The following is a 23605-nucleotide window of genomic DNA, read 5'->3' as shown; positions in this document are numbered from 1 at the left end:
ATTGTTAAACATTAGGTCTCTCTCTTCCAAGTCCCTATTAGTAAATGATTTAATAATTGATCAACATATTGATTTATTCTGCCTTACAGAAACCTGGTTACAGCAGGATGAATATGTTAGTTTAAATGAATCAACACCCCCGAGTCACAGTAACTGTCAGAATGCTCGAAGCACAGGTCGAGGAGGAGGATTAGCTGCAATCTTCAATTCAAGCTTATTAATTAATCAAAGACCCAGACAAAGTTTTTTGAAAGCCTGACTCTTAGTCTTGTCCATCCTAATTGGGAAAATCAAAAACATGTTTTATTTGTTATTGTCTATCGTCCACCTGGTCCTTACTCAGAGTTTCTGTCTGATTTCTCAGACTTTTTATCTGATTTAGTGCTCAGTTCAGATAAAATAATTATAGTGGGTGATTTTAACATCCATGTAGATGCTGAGAATGACAGTCTCAACACTGCATTTAATCTATTGTTAGATTCAATTGGCTTCTCTCAAAATGTAAAGGAGCCCACCCACCACTTTAACCATACTCTGGATCTTGTCCTAACATATGGCATAGAAACTGAAGACTTAACAGTATTCCCTGAAAGCCCCCTGCTGTCTGATCATTTCTTAGTAACATTTACATTTACTTTAATGGATTACACAGCAGTGGGGAATACGTTTTATTACAGTAGAAGTCTTTCTGAAAGTGCTGTAACTAAGTTTAAGGATCTAATTCCTTCATTGTTATGCTCTTCAGTGCCATGTGCCAACACAGTGCAGAGCAGCTACCTAAACTCTGCTCCCAGTGAGGTCGATTATCTCGTCAATAGTTTTACATCCTCACTGCGTATAACTTTGGATACTGTGGCTCCTCTGAAAAGGAAAGCTTCAAATCAGAAGTGCCTGACTTCCTGGTATAATTCACAAACGCACAGCTTAAAGCAGATAACCCGAAAGCTGGAGAGGGAATGGCGTCTCACTAAATTAGAAGATGCTCATTTAGCCTGGAAAAAGAGTTTGTTGCTCTATAAAAAAGCCCTCCGTAAAGCTAGGACATCTTACTATTCATCATTAATTGAAGAAAATAAGAACAACCCCAGGTTTGTTTTCAGCACTGTAGCCAGGCTGACAAAGAGTCAGAGCTCTGTAGAGCCGAGTATTCCTTTCACTTTAACTAGTAGTGACTTCATGGATTTCTTTACAAATAAAATTTTAGACATTCGAGAAAAAATTATTCATAACCATCTCAAAGATTATTCTTCATGTTCGGCTGCTTTCAGCACTGCTGGTATTTGTTTAGACTCTTTTGCTCCAGTTGATCTTTCAGAGTTAACTTCAATAGTTACTTCCTCCAAACCAGCAACATGTTTGTTAGATCCCATTCCTACTAGACTGTTCAAAGAAGTCTTTCCAATTATTGATGCTTCAATCTTAAAAATGATCAATCAGTCTTTATTAGTTGGCTATGTACCACAGACCTTCAAGGTGGCTGTAATTAAACCTCTGCTTAAAAAGCCATCACTTGACCCAGCTGTCTTAGCTAATTATAGGCCAATCTCCAACCTTCCTTTTCTCTCAAAGATTCTTGAAAGAGTAGTTGTAAAACAGCTAACTGATCATCTGCAGAGGAACGGTTTATTTGAAGAGTTTCAGTCAGGTTTCAGAATTCATCACAGTACAGAAACAGCATTAGTGAAGGTTACAAATGATCTTCTTAGAGCCTCTGACAGTGGACTCATCTCTGTTCTTGTCCTGTTGGACCTCAGTGCAGCTTTTGATACTGTTGACCATAACATTTTATTACAGAGATTAGAGCTTGCTATAGGTATTAAAGGTACTGCTCTGCAGTGGTTTGAATCATATTTATCTCATAGACTCCAATTTGTTCATGTAAATGGGGAGTCTTCTTCACACACTAAGGTTAATTATGGAGTTCCACAGGGTTCTGTGCTAGGACCACTTCTATTTACATTATACATGCTTCCCTTAGGCAGTATTATTAGAAAGCACTACATCAATTTTCATTGTTATGCAGATGATACTCAGCTTTACCTATCAATGAAGCCAGATGACACACATCAATCAGTTAAACTGCAGGAATGTCTTAAAGACATTAAGGCCTGGATGACCTCTAATTTCCTGCTTCTAAATTCAGATAAAACTGAAATTCTTGTTCTCGGCCCCACAAATCTTAGAAACATGGTGTCAAAGCAGATACTTATTCTGGATGGCATTACTTTGGCCTCCAGTAACACTGTGAGAAATCTTGGAGTCATTTTTGACCAGGATATGTCCTTCAATGCACATATTAAACAAATATGTAGGACCGCTTTTTTGCATTTGCGCAATATTTCTAAAATTAGAAACATCCTTTCTCAGAGTGATGCTGAAAAGCTCATTCATGCATTTATTACTTCTAGGCTGGATTATTGTAATTCATTATTATCAGGCTGTCCTAAAAGCTCCCTGAAAAGCCTTCAGCTGATCCAAAATGCTGCAGCTAGAGTACTGACAGAGACTAGAAAGAGAGAGCATATTTCTCCCATATTGGCTTCTCTTCATTGGCTCCCTGTTAAATCTAGAATAGAATTTAAAATTCTTCTCCTCACATACAAGGTCTTGAATAATCAGGCACCATCTTATCTCAAAGACCTCATATTACCATATCACCCCAACAGAGCACTTCGCTCTCAGACTGCTGGCTTACTTGTGGTTCCTTGGATACTTAAGAGTAGAATGGGAGGCAGAGCCTTCAGCTTTCAGGCGCCTCTTCTGTGGAACCAGCTTCCAGCTTGGATTCGGGAGACAGACACCCTCTCTATTTTTAAGATTAGGCTTAAAACTTTCCTTTATGATAAAGCTTATAGTTAGGGCTGGATCAGGTGCCCCTGAACCATCCCTTAGTTATGCTGCTATAGGCCTAGTCTGCTGGGGGGGTTCACATAATGCACTGTTTCTCATTCACCTTATTTACTTTGTTTATACTCCACTCTGCATTTAATCATTAATTGATATTAATCTCTGGCTCTCTTCCACAGCATGTCTTTCTCTCCCCTCAGCCCAACCGGTCGCGGCAGATGACTGCCCCTCCCGGAGCCTGGTTCTGCTGGAGGTTTGTTCCTGTTTAAAGGGAGTTTTTCCTTTCCACTGTCGCCAAGTGCTGCTCATAGGGGGTCGTTTTGACTGTTGGGTTTTCTCTGTATTATTGTAGGGTCTTTACCCACAATACAAAGCGCCTTGAGGCGACAGTTTGTTGTGATTTGGCGCTATATAAATAAAATTGAATTGAATTGAATTGAATTGAATGAAGGTGGCTTGAGGGCCTGACATCCTCTAATGGACCCTGTGTTCACTCCCCAGCAGTGTGGAGCTCAATTGGCATTTGTCATAGAATACCAGAATTGGCAGGTCCACCACTGATGCCCTTTTCACTTTTCATAGATGGAAGCAAGTTAAACCTGAGCACATGTGATAGATGTGAAAGATTCAAGTTAGGCAATGACACCCTGATGGCCATTAGATATCAGGATGATATTCTTGGACCTATTATCAGACCCTATGCTGGTGGAGTGGGTCCTGGGTTTGTCTTTGTGCATGGCAATGCCCAGCCTCATGTGGCGAGAGTATTCAGGCAGTTCCTGGAGGATGAAGGAATTGATACTACTGACTGGCCCCCATGCTTGCCTGACCTATATCTAATCAAAAACCTCTGGGACATTATGTTTTAGCATTATGAGATTATGTTTTGGAATAATGGCCCAGAGAAATTTTGCCAAAATGGACATCAAACAATGTCACATCCTTTTGTTCCTAACATATTGTCCTGGTCCCTCCACCCTCCTGGCTCTCTCTCTCCTCTCCTGTGTATGCCTCTGGTCTCAAGTTTGAGGGGTGGAGCTAGATCCAGATCGTCACCCTCATCATCTGACTCACCTGGGAGTTAAGAGACACACCTGTTTCTGGCTCATCTGGTCTCCTACTTAAGCTGGCTGGTGGTGGTTAGTCTTTGCTGGATTGTTGCTGTAAATAATTAGTGCTGACAGCTTGCCTTCATGTTTCTTGCTGCTTCATTCACCAGCTTACTGATCTTATGTCCTCTTGTCTTTATAATCAGCTATCTGGAGAAAGGAGTCAAGAAGGTTTCAGATGGGATATGTGGATGTGAGTTTTTGACCAGAGGACCATCAAGGGAGAGTGGCAGAGTGGGTTTTCTTGTGAACTGGACTGGACACCAAGAGAAAAGAAGGCTTTCCTGTCCCCCCCGGACCAATTTTTCTTTTTTTTTTTTTTTTTCCCCATTTTTTTGGAAGCAGAGAGCTGATATTAGCAGATGAGATCAGGGTGATGCTGGTAGAGTAGGTGTGGACATGGTTTTCGCATTACCAATTTTGGAAAAAAAACATCCAAAGAATTGTTCCTGTCTTTGGATCACACCTTAACACAAATTTTCTTCAGAAACAAGGAAAAACATGTTTCTTTGAATCACCCATACTTTACTTTTCTTAGCATTCATATTATTGTGAGTTTACTGTTTTAATAACATTTTACTGTGACAAAAAAATTTCTTTGAATAACAACAATAAAGGAGGATCACTGACATTTGAAGATTAATTGAGATGGCACTTGAACAGTTCGGTCAGAAGATGCAAATATTTTATTTTAAAAAGGTATTAAGTTTATTATTTTAAAATGGATATGTGGTCTATGGGTTACTTAGTTGGTGTAAATGTATTTATTACAATATGAAGGCTGGTACTTAACTTCCTCTAAGGCAGTTTTGGCACCCTTTAAAAAAACAAAAAACAGAACACACTAAAATGTAATAGTGATGCAAAATAGAAAGTTATATTTCCAGATGCAAAATACAGCAACTTTGTTTTGGGTTTTATTTATTTATTTATTTTTACCCCATGTTCTTCTTTTTTCTCTGTGCCCCAAAATTTTAAATTTCTCATCATACAATATAATCATACATTTCAGATGTTTCAAATTCAGAATTAAAGTTCAGGGCACCATAATGTTTGCAAAGATATACTGTATGTATCATCATGAAGTTCTATCCAATGAAATTGGACAGATAAGATGTTTCCATACACCTCATGACTCAAGTTGGTACAACTGTCATCAACACATTTTTGTATTCCTAAAGCTCACAATAGCTTCTTTGACTTTACATTGCCTAACTCTACAACTACAGACTCAATAAGACAAAAGGCATAGAAACAATGATAACTTTCTTATATCTGCCCCAACACAGCAATTTATGAATATATTCACCAAAAACTATAAAATCATCCATCCATCCATTTTCTTCCGCTTATCCGGGGCCGGGTCGCGGGGGCAGAAGCCTAAGCAGAGAAGCCCAAGCTTCCCTCTCCCCAGCCACCTCCTCCAGCTCATCCGGAGGGACCCCAAGGCGTTCCCAGGCCAGCCGAGATACACAATCTCTCCAGCGTGTCCTGGGTCTACCACGGCAAAATCAGTTGCTTAAAATATTACAAAATAGTAAAAAATTAACAGAGGTAAGGAGCTGACAGAAAGATAGATTGAGAGAGAGCAATAGGAGAAAGAGAGAGTAAAAGATTTTACATGTTTGTTTTTATTCAGCTCAAAGAGAGCTCAACCCCATCTTACATATCCAGTACTTGTATTCATTGCAATAGTCACTTGACCAGGTTGGTTTTTGGTCCAAATATGTGCAAAGGAAAGATCCATATCCGCAATTGAAGGAATTGAATCCCGGATTCCAGTAACTGAAAGAAAAAAAAACATTTTTTTGATGATTTGGTGAGGGTAGAACAGTTCTGAGTTAAGTGTGTCTATATATGTGATGCAATACTGCTCACGATAAACACATAGAAAATACTTTGATGGAGGGAGTTGATGATACCTTGCAGTGACTGATTATTACATCATAAATCTGAGAGTTAAGGGTTCTGACGCCCTGACTCGCTGTGCCATTGGTCAGAAATTAGTGATACTATTAATAAAGGTGTTTATTAATTTGCTGCTGTGCTTTCAGTCAGTCTAGCAATGGATCCTCAAGGTGTTTAATTACAAAGCGCAGTACGATGTGCCTCACTGGTATTTGCAATTGGTAAGGATGCAACTGCAGACCTACAACCAGCTGTAGCAGGGTCACCACAAGAACTTGTGTGAAATAATATAGAATGATTACAAAAGGATTCCCCTGGGTGCATATAGCTCTGGTTTCCATAGAAGGTCAAAGGGCAATCAGGAGGCATTCACAGTGTAACAATAATATCAGTTGATTGAAAAGGTGTTTCAAGATTCAAAAAGCCTTACTCATAAGACTGTGTGCTTCCATCTACCCATGTCCATGTCCAGAAGCAGTTATAGTCTTTCTGACCTTTCAAGCCGATCCAAAATGTTACAGGACCTCTGACTTCAGTGATGAGTTTCTGTTTTGGAAGAACTGTGGTTAGGAGGCTTTATTCACTTTGGTTTGAGAACAGCCATGAAATATCAAATGGAATGTTCCCTATTTTGATTTTAGAAACTTCAGGTGATTGCAGTGCAAAACACACCAGCAACTACTTAAAATGAAAATTACTATTACAGTAAAACAGGAGTGCTTTTAATCAGCCTTCTATTTCAATGGGACATAAAGTGCTGGAAATTAAGATTACGTAAGAAGAAAAATCACAAATACCTTCACAAATGCCTCTTCGCTTTTATCACTGATAATCACCAATTGTGCTCCAGTTCTCTCACAGTCTTCTTTGGCATATTGCCAGTTGTCTACAGAGAAGGAAACCTGGTAACAGCTTGACTTGAATCCCCTCCATCCCAATGGACAACTTGGGGTATTTGGTTGAGCTAAAGAAATTATCACAGTAAAAACCACATTAGAATGGAAGTTAAGACATTCAAGTCCAAATCAGTTAATAAAAACCTCATTTGGTGCAAAACTGTGGACCAACAAAGTCAGTAGGATTTACTCCCTGATTACCAGAATTATTCCTTGCAAGTTATTTTGTGGTTGGATGATAATCTCTTTACACGTCCTCTTACCTGCAATTAGGAGCTCATTGACTTTCTTTTCCAGCTGGCTTTTCTCTTGAAGCAGTTGTTGTTTATCTTCATTCAGTTGTGTTTTCTCTTGAATCAGTTGTTGTTTATCTTCCTTCAGCTGGCCATTATCTTGAAGCAGTTGTTGTTTATCTTCATTCAGTTGTGTTTTCTCTTGAAGCAGTTGTTGTTTATCTTCCTTCAGCTGGCCATTCTCTTGAAGCAGTTGTGTTTTATCATGAGCTAGCTGGTCTTTTTCTTCATTCAGTTGCCTATTCTTTTGAAGCAGTTGCTTTTCAATTTTATTCAGTTCTTGTTTATCTTCATTCAGTTGTTTTTTCTCTTGAAGCAGTTGTTTTTTCTCTTGAAGCAGTTGTTTTTTCTCTTGAAGCAGTTGTTGTTTATCTTCATTCAGTTGGCTGTTCTCTTCATATAGTTTGTTTTTGTCTTGGAGTAGCTGGTTTTTATCTTGATTCAACTGCTCTTTCTCTTGAAGAAGTTGTTCTTTCTCTTCAAGCAACTGGTCTCTCTCTACAAGCACTGCTCTGATATCACCATCTGGCACTGAGGTGAAATTGCAAGTTGAACAGTTTTTTGATCCATTGGAAGTTCCTGCTAGAAATGGAATTGGATGAGATGTGCTATTTAATTTGTTATACATTGATAAATTACTAGGTGTTTAGAAAAACATACTTCTGCATTCTTGCCAAGATTTCAGTAAGAGGATGTTTTATGCTTTACTTTCTAGAGCTACAGTCTGTGGTCATAATCTTGAAAACTGATATCAGTTTTTCTCATTTTGGTGCAATTCTCACACCAGGAATGGCATTTTAACCACTCTTTATCCAGTTCTCAAAGCATCCATCCATCCATCCGCACATTCAACATTCCATCCTTCCTCTTCTGCTTATCCTGTTCAGGGTCACGGGGGGATGGAGCCTTTCCCAGCTGTCATTGGGACAGTGGCAGTCCCCTGTACAGGTCACCAGCCTGTCGCAGGGCTAACACAGAGAGACAGACAACTATTCACACTTACAGGCATTTTAGAATCACCAGTTAACCTAACCCCAGTAACTGCATGTTTTTGGATTGTGGGAGGAAACCAGAGCACTTGAAGAAAACCCACAGAAACACGGGGAGAACATGCAGGACCCTCAAGCTCCTAGGATACTCGTGAAATTATGTGCATCAGGCCACAAGCTTGGAGAACAAAGACTCCCTGAAGGGTGAGTGGGGAATTTATTTATTTATTTATACTGAATTTGTTCATTCATTCAGTCACTCATCTGTTTTCTTCTGCTTATACATTTCAGGGTTGCAAGGAGTGACTCGGAATTTAAAAAAGTTTGAAGTAATTTGAACACAATGCTGAGTATTCAGGAAAGTGTCATGACTTGGGTGAGTGTGCCAGGCAGGATAGGACCCCAGGATGCAGACTCGGACAAAGGTTAGAACAAAATGGTGGATTTATTGTGACACCAGGAGAAATCAAAACTCAGATATACTGGAGCTGGACAGGTGCCAGAACTAATTACAAAACCAGGGCGCAGGGACACACAGCACGGGAACACTGACGACGACGCCACAAAGAACAAAGGAAACTGAGGGCTTAAATACACAATAGGTAATCAGGGCAAAAGGAAACAGCAGGGCACAGCAGGTGAAGCAAATGAAACTAATAACACAGGGGAAGAAAAACTAAACACAAAGCACAGGGAAAACCACACTGGCAAAATAAAACAGGAAGTGACTAACCAAGGAACACGCAGAAAAAACATGGGGAACTGGCATACAGACCCGGGACAGAGACGCAGACTAGTCACAACACAGGAGGTCAGAGTATGGACAAGATGACAAAACAGACACAAGACCATAGATACAGGGGAGACAGGGACAAAGGGAACAAGACATCAAACAAACTGGGGACTAAAACTCTGGAAAAACAAAACTAAACACAAAACGCTGGGCACACGGCCCAGGACATGACAGATCTAGATCTGTCATGTCCTGAGTTGTGATTTAGAGTTGTGACAAAAGTACAAACTGTTTTGATAAGTGGTGAGATTCAAGTCACAAGTGCATCACCACCGTAACAAATCTCTAGTAGTGAAGCATGCATAGAGATAATAACAGTGTGTATAAAAACAATGAGAAAGACTAATGTGGGGGAGCCTGGGTGGCTTAGTGGTGAAGCCGGCGACCACATACACACGCCGCGTTGCGGTGCGGGCGTCCCGGCCCGGCGCCGATTTGCCTGCGTGTCTTCCCCTGTATCTTTCCCCCATTTCCTGTCTCCCTCCACTGTCACAAAAAGCCGCTGTGGCCAAAAATGAAAAAAAAAAAAGAAAGGAAAAAAAAAGAGAGACTAATGTGGTTGAGGAAATGTTTTACTGATTTGAGAACTGCAATAAGAGTAATGAGAATGACTTTTCTGCTGTGAGAACTGTGCCAAAGTGATCAAAAAAGCTGTGACTAAATGAAGAGTTGCCTAATGTAATTTAACAGAAACACAATGCTGTCAATCTGACAACTTTTGAATGGCCAACAGAGTGCACAATATGAGACTCCAGTGAATGTTATTCAGGTATGGCCTGATACATACCAGTTTGTTGCCAAAGATAAATATTGAGAGAGAATTGGATGATGCACAGTAGGCCGAAGCTGAGTCCAATCAACTTGACTGCTGATCCTTCTCCTACATGTAGGCAAAAACACAAAAAGTTCTTATTCTCTGTGTTTTCAAGCATATCAAGTCCTACTTTCATTATATGTGTTTTGCTATTGAGTCTATGAAGCCCCTCTGTTTTTTATTACAGCATTACAACAGTTTATAGTATCATTTACAGTCAAATACATGAAAAGCTGGTTATGATGGGTATGTTCTTTGTTTTTCTGTCAGAGCCATCCCTCAGAAAACAAAGAAAACAAAACATATGACAAATGGGAATCCACAAACCAGTGGGTAACATCATGGTGACTGCATCTATCTGTTGTACGCTGATGATAGTAACGAACTGTATTAAATTAAAAAAAAAAAAGAGCCTAAATAGACTGAATAGATTTTTTTTGCAGGAGACTAAGAGTGTATATATTTCTGCAGATTTTTACCCATAAATTCATGATGTACTGTTATGAACAGTGGGAAGAAAGGAGGAAGAAAACATAAAAACAAAACAAATTAGAGTGAAAAGTAGATGCAAATTATATGAAAGAAAGAAAGAGACTTCATATCAAAGATGGGGAAAAAACAAAAACAAACTAATAAACTTCAGAGATTCTGACCTGACTGATGCTTTTCTCTTGTCCTCCAGTCGCCATTGGCAGGTGAATTGACATAGTGTCGTGTTTCCATTGTTCTCACTTTGACAGTCTTGTACTCTTTAGTCACAGACAGGACTGGGTTTGTCCTATAAGTTGTGTCTGTGACTTTATTCTTCGGGTGGCTTTTTGATGTGCGGGCGAGGTTGTAAAGTCATCATTTCCTATTGATGCCAACTAATTTTAGTTGAAATACAACGACTGAGTGTTGCATCACCAATTGCAGAAGTGTTGATAGAGGAAATAAATCACCCCTGAAAAAAAAAAAAAAATCCCTATTTATGGAATTAGCAGCACACAAAGGTTTGAGGGTGGCAATGTGAGCTTCTTGGTCTGTTCACCACATTGCACTGTTTGTACAGAAATATTTACAAATGAAATTTGTAAATATTTACTAATGTCTTTGTTTAGTTCAAATATCTGAAAAAATAAATAAAAACCTGACAGAATATCTTGAAATGTTGGGAGATTCTCCTGAACTTGTTGGAACATAAGCAACTTTCTAGAGAAGACTTGACTAGATGGTCAAAACCTGCTTACCATGTATCCTGTTTCTTTACTTACAAGCTATATTTGGCTCAGCTCACTCAATTAGTGACAGAGAGCAAATCAGTAAGTTAGAAATTTGTATGAGCAGCTGACAAATCTTTAGCAACTCTGTGATGAGTTCATGTCAATATGGAGGAAAATCTAATTTAAACATGGTCCTGCATCCTATGCAGTTTTGGTTCCTGAAAGGCTTGATCCACCCCCTGCTCAAAGGTCAAATTTTTGGCCATTACATGATGGTGTAGTGACCAAAAATGGGGTTATTGCAACACCATACCATAGAACACAAGATAAGCTAATTTTATACTGAGCAGATGTGATCAAGGAGAGAATAAATGTGGTCAGAGTTGTTACAAATTAAAGTCAGGAAGTAAATAAAAAGAATAAGAAAATAATATTTCTCTTAATTATCCATACTTTACGTTTCTTAACATTCATCTTCATTCATTCAATATTTTGTTGAATGTGGAATATAAGGGTGAGTACACACTTCCTCTAACACAACTTTAAAGCTCTGTCTCTTTGATGTCACCAAAGTGATTTGAAGTAAAAAAAAAAACCAAAATAATAAAAAAGTATCAAAATTATGAATAATTGTGACATGTAAGGCAATATGGATAACATTGTAATTACTGGACTGTCTTTACCTTTTATAAAGCATCTTGAGGTGACTGTTGCGATCTGGTGCTTTATAATTAGAATTTAATTGAATGAAAATTATCTATGTTTATGATCTGGCACGAAAACCAAAGAACAGCATAGGACAGAAGGGAATAAATTACTTTTGACATCTTAAAGGTAAATGGTTCTCATTAAGAGTGTCAGAAGTAAGACACCAAACAGTTCTGGTTTGTTTTTTATTTATTTATTTACTGCCACAAAGATTTTATTTATTCTCGAATTATGTGTAAAATGAGTAATTGAAGCAAGAACATGACATACATTTTACAAACATGCAGCGTGTAGAAAGATGCAATGCCACAGTGGCGCACTGATTGAATCCAAAAAATATGTAAATAAAACAGCTCCATCTAGTGGATCACATGTGGTCATTAAAGCTCAACTTGCATTTAGAAAAGTTTGTTTCTGTGCTGTGTGGAAAAAGACATGTATTTTAATGTTTCACCAGGGGTGGGCAATTAATTTTCCCAAGGGGCCACACGAGGAACTGCTGTGGAAGGCTGCACCGATGAGCTTACAAAGAGAGAAAATGTAGCTGTCCTAGTTTCTCATGTGACTCCATGGGAAAAGAGAATAATTTGAAGGTGTTTTTATTTTTATAGATTATTAGGTAACTGTTTTACTGGTTCGGCCCCCATTGAGATCAGAATGGGCAGTATGTGTTTGTTTCATACTGAAAAATCATGGTTAAAGACTTTTTTTTTTTTTTAATTTTCTGCTAGATTGTATTTAGGAGTTATTTGAGAAATTAAAGTAATTATTTTATGTAGCCCTTTCATTTTAGGCCACTATGTTATTTGGGACACAATGATATGAGTACAGTTGCAGTACCAGTTATAAGGTGTGCCCAAACTTTTGACTGGTACTGTACATCATCAACAAGGATAAGTCTGTCAGTGCTGGAGGTAAGTCTGTACAGGCCACAACCATCACTGTGATTTGCAAATAATGTGGTAAGGTTCGGAGCTTATGCATCCATATTTTTACATTTGGATCTGTTAAACAGGTATGTTTTTTTTCATTAAGAGAAGATTTCTTCTGAGGTCTAACTTGGCTTCACAGTCCCTTGTGATTACTGAGCAAAGGAAGTTCCAAAAAATTGATTTTTGTAAGCCCATAGGTTTATTATTTTAGTTTTTCCAGCCTCAAAATAACATTTAACAATAACATATAAATTCCAGTCATCATGTTGAAAAATGGCAACTACAGCAATCAAAAAGACCTAAATGAACACAAAGTCAAAAGCACCAGTATAAATGTATGGTAACGGATTGTTGAATGGACTACATCAAAAAATCATCCTCATAATGTCCTCAGAAAAATAAAAAAGAGAGCAAAAGAGTGAGAGAGAGACTGATACTTGAAGTCTTGAAGTTCATTTACAGTTCTTTCTCACATATCCAGTAGTAACTTTCATCACAAGGCCCCACGAGCCAGGCATGATTTTGGGCAACATGTGCACAGCTGTAAGTCCAAGTGGGCAAAGGTTCCTCCTGATTATCCCAGTTACTAGAAGAAACAAACAAAAAGAAAATGGTCTGATGGATTTGCTGATGGTAGAACAGTTCTGTGCATATACATGTGAAGGAATGCTGCACAGGAAAAACATACAGAGAATGCTTTGAAGGAGGAAACTGATGATACGTTGTAGTGTCTAGTTATCGCATCAAAAAATCTGACAGCTTAGTGTTCAACAAGGTCGTGTTTGCCCTGATCTGCCAAGTGCAGCTGGTCAGAAAGCAGTGACATCACTGTTAACACTGCAGTGTTTTCAGTACATGAGGCTGCAGGCTGCCGGAGGTTGAAATGAGGTCATCAAACCACAGTCTAGTTATGTGTTTAGTTAACAAGTGTTTTTAAATCAGCAGGGATGCGACTAAGAACCTACATCCAACTGTAGGAGGCTTATCACAAGGTGTGAAATACACAGTCCATAAGTATTTGGACAGTAAGACCTTTTTGGGGGTTTTTTTGTAATTTTGCCTACACAGTACATTTTAAATCATACAAGTTGTGATAGCTGTGCAGATTTCAGCTTTAATTTCAACAAATTTTTTGTATTAACTTTTTTTTAGGAATTACAGACATTTTTATACATAAACATCATTTTCAGAGGCTCAAAGTGATTGGACGATTTACAGGCAGGCAGCTTCATGAACAGGTGAGGCCTGTTACCTTGTTATTCCATCACATATTAAACAGCTCCAAGTGTTGAACTTGCATTTGGAGAAGAAAATTCACTTTGGTGGTGTACAGAGACAAAATTCTGAAAATTATGTAATTGCATCATTATGTCTTATAGGATAATTACAAGACTTCCCTTGGGTGCAGAGAACTCTTGTTTCTGCAAAACATAGAGCTCAAGGATAATTTTATAGTTTAAAATGATAATGTCATTGTATAGAAATGGTGAATTGAGATTTGAAGAGTTACCGATAACACAGTGAGCTTCCATCCACCCATGTCCATGTACACACACAGGTATCAGAGGTGTTCTCAGCTTTCAAGCCAATCCAGAATTTTTCAGCACCTCCAAAAGAGCTGACGAAATTCTGTTTTGAAGAAAGTCTTGTTGAAATGTTTTTATTAATTTTGCCAGGAGGACAAACACAGATGAACAGCAGAGTCATAGTTGAATTCAGTCATAACGGCAAAGCTGTTCACAGAGAGCAAGAAAAGTTTATATGGACATAAATCACAAATACCTCTTCTGCCTTATCAGTGAGAATCACCAAATGAGCTCCACTGCCTTCACAGTCTTGTCTGGCAAATTCCCAGGTGTTTGAAGTAGAGGACAGCCGGTAACAGCCTGACTTGAATCTCCTCCATCCTGGGAGACACATTGGAGTGTTTTGCTGTGCTAAATAAACAGGTACAGGACCAAATGTGTTAGGATCAGAAGGGATGGTACGAAAACAAGACAAAAGAAAAAAAAATCACAGCACAAAAATTAAGTAAGAGCAAAACAGGACAGAGGAGGGATGACAAAAACAAGATATGTCCAAAAAGCCAGTGGGAACAGTTTTATTTTCATATAAGCTGTATAAATTTATTTGATCCATCTTTGTCTTGTTAAGGCATGTGACTCCAAATCCACAAGTTTAAAGCTCATTTGGAGTAAAACTGTGGATCAGACAAGTCAATAGGATTCATCCCGAGGACCAGAATTATGTTATCTTACATTTGCTCCGACAGCACAGACTGTAATAGACTGATTTGGTATTAGAAAAGACCAATAATGTTTTTAAATGTTTTTTTTTTTTTTTTTGACTTTCTGACTTACCCATGTATAATTCCGACTGCAGTTCTATTAACTGATTTTGTAGTCTGATGACATTATCATTACACATCATCTTCCTTTTAATCAGGATCCCATTGGTGGTCTTTAGCCTACTGAGTGTGTTTCTCAGTTTTGTTTTATCTTGATCCAGTTGATTTAAATCATGCTCCAGTTGGCAGTTCTCCCGAAGAAGTTCATCTTTGTCTTGAAGCAGTTGTTTTGTACATTGATACAGTCTTCTATTATTTTTAAGGAGTCTATCTTTTTCTTGAAAGAGTTGCACGTTGTCTCGATTCAGCTGACTGTTCCACTGAAGCAGGTTGTTTTTGTCTTGAAGAAGATGCTCTCTGAGCTGATTTAGCAGCGTTACATCTTTACTTAGCTGCAGCTTCTCTTGAAGGAGTTGATTTTTTTCTTGATTCAGCTGGCTGTTATTTTGAAGTAATTCTTTATTTTTTTGATTCAACAGATCTTTACTGAAATTAAGCTGATTTTTCTCTTGAAGAAATTGCAGTTTCTCTTGAAGCAATTGGTCTCTTTCCAAAATCAAGGTTCTGACGTCATCAGCTGACACACAGGTGAAATTGCAAGTTGAAATGTTTTTGGACTCGTTGGAATTCTGATCTAGAAAAAGAAAATGGATGTTTTTGGCTTTCTTTTTTGTTTTGTTTTTTAATTTGAAGAAACAGCTTAGTGTTTTGAAAAATGCAAATATTTGCTTTCTTTCCAAAATTTAAGTCAGAAGATGTGTAACACTCTGATTTCTGGAACTACCTGAAGCCATAACCTTGACAACTGATCAAAGAAATGTGGAGTTTTGGATAACAGAAAATAAAGTTAAAGTCAATCTGAAAGATTCATTTGGATAATCAGATATGTAGCCTATTGCAAATGGTTGACTCAATCCACCATATGAGCTTCCAGCAATTATTAGTATATTTGATATTTTTGGAAGGTATGGATACGCACCAACTTGTGCCCAAAGATAAATATTGAGACTCGATTGTATGATGCACAGCAAGCCAAAGCTGAATCCAAGCCACTTGTACACTGCTGAGTCTCCTACATGTAGACAAACACACACAAAGGTTTATTTCTCTCTGTGTATTCCAGCTATTCTAATCCTATTATAAAATCCAACTGTTTTGCTTATTGTAAGCTTATACGTAAAATAAGCAAATTAAGTAACTATGTAAAGTAAGTAAGAAAGTTAAGTAAGTGAACTTGCCTATCTAGAGTAAAAATAAAAATAATTTATGAGATGACAGATTCTGACCTGAGGGGCAATTTTCTCTTGTCCTCGATTCTCCATTGACAGGTGAATTTTCATAGTTTGGGGTTTCCATTCTTCTTACACTCATAATCTTGAGCCAACAGTCAGAGAAAGGACTGTGTGCCATATATTATGTCCGTAACTAACAGTACTTTTCAGGTACTTATGTTGGGTGTCCATGTGGGTGTGTAAATTCTTCATATCCTATTTATGTTCACTGATCTTTAAACAAATGCAGCAATGACAATTGAGTCACCAACTGCAAACCTAAAAAAGTACAGATGCCAACTTTATACAGAGAGGAGATGATAAAACTTCCTGTTGTCTCAATATAGACAGAGGCGGTAGAAAGCTGTTAAAAATACTGTTCGTATTTTTCTCCTCTCAAAATAAGAAACTGTGGGCACTAAATGTGCCATCTTCTTAAATTAGTTCCAAATAACAAATACATAAGTAAACAGATAAGTTAGATTCTTGCTGCCACACTGATATCAGATCCCAATGCTATGACTATGGTGGTTTAAATAATGTGACTTAAGTGGCTTTCTTAATTACCGTATGTTATGGTATATTGAGGTAGTGACTGGGATCCAAATTTCCAAATGTGTTTTAAGCAGTAAGCCTGTTCACATTAAAATATGAGTAATTTCATGATGACACTGATAGGAAATAAAAGTGTAATGAGTGCCCTACAAAGGGTTAAAGAAGTTTATGGCCATTAGCAAAAATGTTATGCATGTTGTGTTGTTTTATCTCTATAAATTAAAGGGTTTGTATTTTTAGTCCAGGATGACCGCAATGGGCCAAAGCCTTCCTTCCTTTTGCATTTGATCAATCAATATTGTTTATACACACATATGTGTGTGTATATGTCAAGTAAGGTGGTGCAGTATTTAAAAAATAAACTGTCCACCTTTTGTTTGAGCATTTCATTAAAAAAACAAAACAAAACCAATATGACGCTGTTACACACCGGGGCAAGTGCCAATTTGATTTCTCTCTCTGTTATTTACTATCTGTGATAACCTAGGCAGGGAGAAGACAGATTGAATTATAACAGTACTCCTCAGCAAAAGTGAAAGCTGCATTCAATGCAGCAACAAGTGTTTTTGAGATAGAGATCAAATGACAGCAGTAAGTTTGTGGTGGTCAGAAGGAATGCAGATAGTGCCACATAGCCGAGCACAGAGACGCGTATCCTCCACCCACACAGCTGCAAATACATGCACACATTGCAGCCAGTGGTTTTCATGCATCTCATGTAAAATCTGTAGCTGAGTCTGCCATTTCTAAGTTGTGCTGTGGTCCTCGGGTTCATCTTTTTTTATTCCTCGTGTTGTGTCTGATACACAATGTCGTGGTTTATTGGCTCTACAGTGGTGCTGGTGACGGCTTTTTGTCTGGCGTTTGGTGAAGACGCAGGTTAGTAAACAATTTTTTAATTTTTTCCTTACACCTTATTTTGTCAGAAAAAAAGTGCCTCAGTACAAACAATAAGTGATACATCATTTCTAATTATACTCGCACAGTTAACCAAGATGATCGTCTGAATATAAAAATGTATATGTTCAATCAAATGTGTGTTAATAACAGGTAAAAAGTTCATGACCTTACTTGATAGAGGAGCTTAAAGGTTTTGGGAATGACAGATAATTTTACAATGTGTAACATTTATTCTATTTATTTTACCATCACCAAGAAGTGTAACACCATTAACACCATAAAATGTAACCATAAACTTCATAGAACATTTTTTTGACAAAAGTGTATCCTTGTGTATATGTTCTCTTCCCAACAAAATATTCACAGGGCACACCTTTCTTTTTTATAAAAACTAAAATCAGTAACTTATCCAGTTGCCTCTTTTAATATAGTTTACTTAAGGTCACACAATTTAGTAGCGTCTCTAGCTCACCCTACTGCTTCTCTCACCTCCCAGTCAGACTCTCTTTGCTGAGGACCTGAAGCCAATGAGTGAATCTGTCTGGACGACTGGCATAAATCTGCCAAATCACTGTTGCTTTTTTGATAATTCAAATAATGATATCCAGTGTGATTTTGTTTTGGCTTTTATTAGATAGAGCTATAGGGGAAGATAAGCAGGAAAGGGCCATAGGTCAGATGCGAATCTTGTCCGCCCGCCCGCACCACAGGCATGTGGCATACATGGTCGCCTGCTCATCTACTGAGCCACCTTGGCAACTAGGATCCAGTGTGAGTTGATGTGAGTTGATACTGTAGGAATTACTCTCTTGTCTCTGACTTTGGGATTGGCAGTAAAACAGCTTCAATTACTTTTGGCCATTCCTCATTGAGAACAGCTTTCCTCGGATCTGTGACAAAGCTACAGTCAAATGTTCAAAGTATGCCAGAGGATATTTAAGGTCACTGAACTGTGACAGTGAAGGGTAATTAAGTTTAATGTGGTCATCAGTGTTTCAGAGCAGCTCCAGTTTAGCTTCCTTTGCCCATAGTCCAGCAATTTCCTGCTCCAGTTTCTCCTGGAGATTTCTGACTCGACTAACTTCAGCTTTCTGCTGGGATCTGATTTGTTCCTTTAAAGCAGAGCTCCTTTTCTCAATAAGATGGACCAGCTTGCTAAAGATTTTGTTGCAGTCTTTCACTGCTTTTTCTGCACAGAAATTGATTGCCTCCATCACCTGCTCAAGAACTTTCAGATCTCCTTCTCTGTTCTGAATTCTTATCTGGATTATTTTCCGACTCACCCCAAGCTTCAGGTTTCTTTCTGCTTTAGCTGAGACTGTGTCACGGTCTTTGTGTTCAACCACAGAGCACAAAAAAACAGACGGCCTGCTGGTCAGTGCGACAAAAAATCTTCCTCACCTCAACACGATGAGAACAACATTTATTCTGCAGATTTTTCAGGGGTTCAACCAGCTTGTGCTTTTCAAAGATTCATGGTGAGGCTAGAAGTGGAGCTCACATTAGGAAACCTGCCACACCAGACAGGACTTGAGGGCTTTCAGTTTTTTGCCAGTTGCAGGCTGGTGCAAAGGTCTGTTTACAGTTAGGACAGCTGGAGGTGTTATTATGATCCTCTTCACGCCACTGGCTTTCAGTGCATTACTGGATCCTTAAATAAATCCAAATAGATGGAATAGCAGAGTTTCTCTTGCTCTGTCTGCACTGCCGTTTTACTTCACAATAAATTTGAATATTCAGTTCAATTTTATTTATATCTTTCTCTGATGGGGATAAAAGTGTGGTGGTCAGGTTACACAACATTCCAGTAAGAGGAGGGTTTGTAGAAGAGGAGATGTGCTATGAGTCCTTATTTACTCAGGGATTTACTGCTGGAAAGTTGTATTACTTTATGGAAAAAACAGATTAGACAAATATGCCTTTCCAGTGGTTAGAAAAAAAAAGATCAGAACAGAAATGATTCCACTTTTCAAAGATACATTTTCACTTTTCTTGCTTTCTTTCTGTAACTACTGTGTTAGAAAAATGTAACAAGGAAGAATGAACCATAATCAGAATTTAGCTGACAATTATTGATATTTTGTTTTCACTTTATAATCTAGTATAATATCATCAACATACTGTATCAGTCTTAGTTTTATATTTAGGACAACAGCCAGTTAAGACAAGAAATTTGTGCTCCCAACTAACAAAAAGTCTTGGATAAAATTATCAAGAGGTTCAATTCTAATTTGTATTCTTGTTGTATAAGCACTAATCAATTAGTAACCTTTAGAGTTGATGATTGGTGTACTTGGTTACTTATGGGCAGAGTTAGGCTGAGGCTGCCCCGGACAGAATCTTCACCGCCCGCTTCCTTTGGAAAGTCACAATCATAAAGAGCTCATCACATCCTGCCCACCATCTCTTTGAAGTTCTGCCCTCAGAAAGACAATCCAGAACATTAAAAACACAAACACGCACGTACACAGGCACACAGCTAGACTTTTGAACAGTTTTTACACCAAAGCTTTCCTGCTGCTATGAAGTCAATCAAAAAATGATTTGGGAAGGGACATTTATCTTGTTTACAGCATATGCTGATACTTGTTTTTCATTTTTTTTAATCTTATCTACTAATTTCCTATTTACCTTTTATTATACCTTTATTATTACTTTTACTCTTTTATACTTTATGAGCAGAGCTGTTATTTAAGCACTGGTGCAAATTAATTTAGCTGTAATTTAGTGATAAATAAATAACATCGAGCCTTAAACTGGGCTAACTGGCTGCTGCCAGCATTTTACACCAGCATACGACACCATAGACAGGATGAGTGATATGAGTCTCCAGCTCTTTGCAAGAAATGGAAAAATGTACTTCCCCAAACTTCATTTAAGAGATTTAAATTAAATAATGGGAATGGCTGACACATGGTGCTAACTGCTAACAATGTTTCCTTTGTGTTCCAGGGTTAGAAGTCCTTTACCTACAGAAGACTCTCACTCCAGCTATAGGCTCATCAGCCACACTAAATTGTGAGGCACATTATGACTTTGAAATCTGTGGTATGGTGCATGCTGTATGGCATAATGTCACCAATGGAAGTGTTGCACTAACTGACCCCAGGAAGTACTTCACCACAGTGAGTGAGACAGAAGTTGAAGGAAAAAGACGCAGACAGGTCGTGACAGAGATCCTCAACGTGTCACCAGGGGACTCGGGTACCTTTCAATGCAAGGCTAAATGTGACAGGAATGGAGAGTCAGCGATGGGTCATTTCATCAGGATTAATGTCTGAGGTACGGTCATGATCAGCGTCACTTTTGTTGAGCTTTAAGTATAACAATCTGCTCCTCAGTAAAGTTTTTAGTTATAAAAGTTGACTTATTTGTAATTTTTATTTAATTATGTGGAATAGGGGGGAAAAACCTCATTTTATACTGCATGTGTTTCATTCTGCTGTTCTCTTTGTTCTCTTACAGGTCAATGAGTGAGCCGGCTCTGTTTTTCAGATGGATAATTTGATGATTATTTTCCAAAAAGCATTTCAAAAACAACTATTTGGTTTGAGTGAATTAATAGAACATTTTTTTTAACCAGGTTTTATTTCACACACATTTTTAACTTTTGATGTTTAAAATTATTTTAAATCGAATGTGCACACTGTATAATGACAAATAAAGGCATTCGATTCTATTCTATCGATAGTATAACTATCCATCCTCTGTCTGTAATCTCTTTAATATATAGTCCTAGTTTTACTAGTCTTTAAAATATCTTAATAATAATGCCTTATATAGCGCTTTTTCAGGTACTCAGACGCTTTTACAAGCGTGGCTGCCAATTTGCGCTTACGGCCCCTTCAACCACCACACACATTCACACTTAGGCAATGTGGGTTAAGTGACTTGCCCAGGGACACAACAACAGCATGTGCTCAGATGAGGACTTGAACCAGCGACCCTCCAGTTGCGAGATGAGCATCTACCCACTGTTCCACTGCCCCCCTTTTCTGCTTAATACTAAAATTTCCAAAAACAAGGAAGGAAACATTTAGTCCATAAATTGTGTCATATAAAAAAAGCAGCTACTTTTGTTTAATCCTTTATATTAGGAGAGGCTGATATGAAATATAAATCAGTTTTACTATGTATGCATTAGGTTGTATTTTTACTTGGGTTGTGTATTTAGGACTATTATAAGCTTTTTTACATGATGAATAAAAAAAATTTGTTACTAGACTATCCAAAATAAATGTTCTTCTCTCTGTGTATCTTGTTCTTTAATCATATCTATTTTTCTTTTTTTTTTTGGTAAATGTATGAAATTTTATTCATTGAGTTTGAGTTTAAAAAAAAGAAATAAAAAAAACAAATAAAAGACATTTGCCTAAATAAATAGCTGTGGCACTCAAACTCACGATAAAAGCTAAAAACATGCAGTTTGGATGAACAAACATTGAACTGAATTGTAGTTGGACGCCGTGCTCTGTGCACATGTTAAAAGTAAAAGCAGAAAAGCAAAGAACCACAGGCTGTGTCAGTGTTAGAGAATGTACCATATGCAATAAGAATTCAGTGGAACAAACAGAAGTTTAAGTACGTGCTGGTTTGCCTGAGTCGGTGCTGATCACGGGTGCAGGACATGGTTGCGAAAAGGTGTGAAAAACCACAGGAACCATAAATAAATATCACAGTTGAGAGCTGCTTGTAGCCCTCGGAGCAACTTATCGTGCACATTCATGCTCACCATTTTTTTTCATGTAACACATCAGTAACAAACCAGAGAGGACAATAAAAAGGTTATATCAATACCCTGAACTAGACTTTTTGATGATTAATAAATCATGCAGCTAGGAAATGGGATTTAAAAAAAAAAAAAAAAACACATTCAATAATCCTGATAATCCCACAAAACATAGCAGGAAATTAATGTAGCCAACAGAATTAGTTATATTGACTGAACATAGTCATTTACTGTTAATAACTAAGAATGAAGTTGTACTGCTTTAACATAGAGTACATGTGCAGTATGTGTGTATGATTCAACTTTAACTTTCTTGGCTCTTTCATTTCTCACCATAGTGGAAAGCTGCAGAAGCCAAACCACAGGACAGGAAACTGCATCTGTTGCAGCGTATCGCTTTGAAGTTATTCTTATTAAAGTGGCACGCACAGTCAGATTAAAGTAAAGTACCACATTTAACACATCAATATATCTTATTGTTCAGAATTAAAAAAAAAAAAATAATTAAAGGGTGATTGAGCATTTAAACCTACACAAAAAAAAATGTTATAAGAAATATTATTTCAGAATTACAATGAAAATTTTCAGAATCAGAATTTCAATTTATGTTGCTTGATTAATGACAAAATGTCCGCAACTGTAATCACATTCCTGTTTGCCCACTGTGCCAATTAGCAAATTGCTATCATGACAATGAAGCTGAGTTACAACTAAAAAGGAAAAAGACTGTTTACAAACAAAATAAGCATTAGTCATCTTAGTCCTAAACAAGTAACAAGGAGCTCATTAAAGAAAAAAAAACAAAAAGTGTTGTATAGTGACAATATTTGTTCATATTTAAAAACTCACCTTTAAATAATACAAACCAATACACTAGCTCTGTATATTGCAAGATTACATTATAATTTAATGTGAACCCACATTTTGTTCACCCAAATCAATTTCAGTTTGGATTTTTTATCCATGTGGAGTTTTATATCTTTTTCTTCCAGCCAGCAGGTCCTCATATAAAAATGTGACTTCATGTCTGCAACATAAAATGTGTGATGCCAATAAATTTCTCTGTGGCAAACATGAAATTAGGTTTCTGTGTTGAGAGGCGATATAAATTTTCTGCATTCTAAATTAGGAAAGTCAGTGGGCGACACAGTTGCTGAACAGGAAGCCACATTCAGAGCATGCTGCAAGCTGCTTCACAGACAGAGACCCTACACAGAGTCATCGCAGGGGTCTAATTTTTCAGTACCGTGTGCTGTACACTGAAAGCATGAAAGCACAAACAATAATGTTCAGAATTGCACCTGTATATAAA

General features: G+C 37.7%; 1 protein-coding gene and 1 long non-coding RNA gene across 2 annotated transcripts; one reads left to right on the top strand and one right to left on the bottom strand.

Moving 5' to 3' along the window:
* Positions 1-12749: 12749 nt before the first annotated feature.
* On the bottom strand, positions 12750-16209 carry LOC115793964 (C-type lectin domain family 4 member G-like). The gene is made up of 6 exons (XM_030749188.1): positions 16125-16209; positions 15818-15910; positions 14852-15472; positions 14274-14398; positions 14002-14120; positions 12750-13077 (listed from the first exon to the last, which is right to left on the bottom strand). Exons 1-6 carry the CDS (start codon positions 16207-16209, stop codon positions 12948-12950), a joined length of 1173 nt encoding a protein of 390 aa, XP_030605048.1. The 3' UTR covers positions 12750-12947.
* Positions 16210-17305: 1096 nt separating this feature from the next.
* Positions 17306-21788, top strand: LOC115794899 (uncharacterized). Its single transcript, XR_004021211.1, has 3 exons — positions 17306-17543; positions 20517-20846; positions 21030-21788. It is a non-coding gene; the product is annotated as an uncharacterized LOC115794899 (long non-coding RNA).
* Positions 21789-23605: the final 1817 nt, after the last annotated feature.

The sequence above is a fragment of the Archocentrus centrarchus genome, chromosome 16 (assembly GCF_007364275.1).
Source record: "Archocentrus centrarchus isolate MPI-CPG fArcCen1 chromosome 16, fArcCen1, whole genome shotgun sequence".
In the NCBI taxonomy this organism is placed as follows: Eukaryota; Metazoa; Chordata; class Actinopteri; order Cichliformes; family Cichlidae; genus Archocentrus; species Archocentrus centrarchus.
The sequence above is the reverse complement of the archived record's forward strand: the minus strand, read 5'-3'. Positions and strand labels throughout refer to the sequence as shown.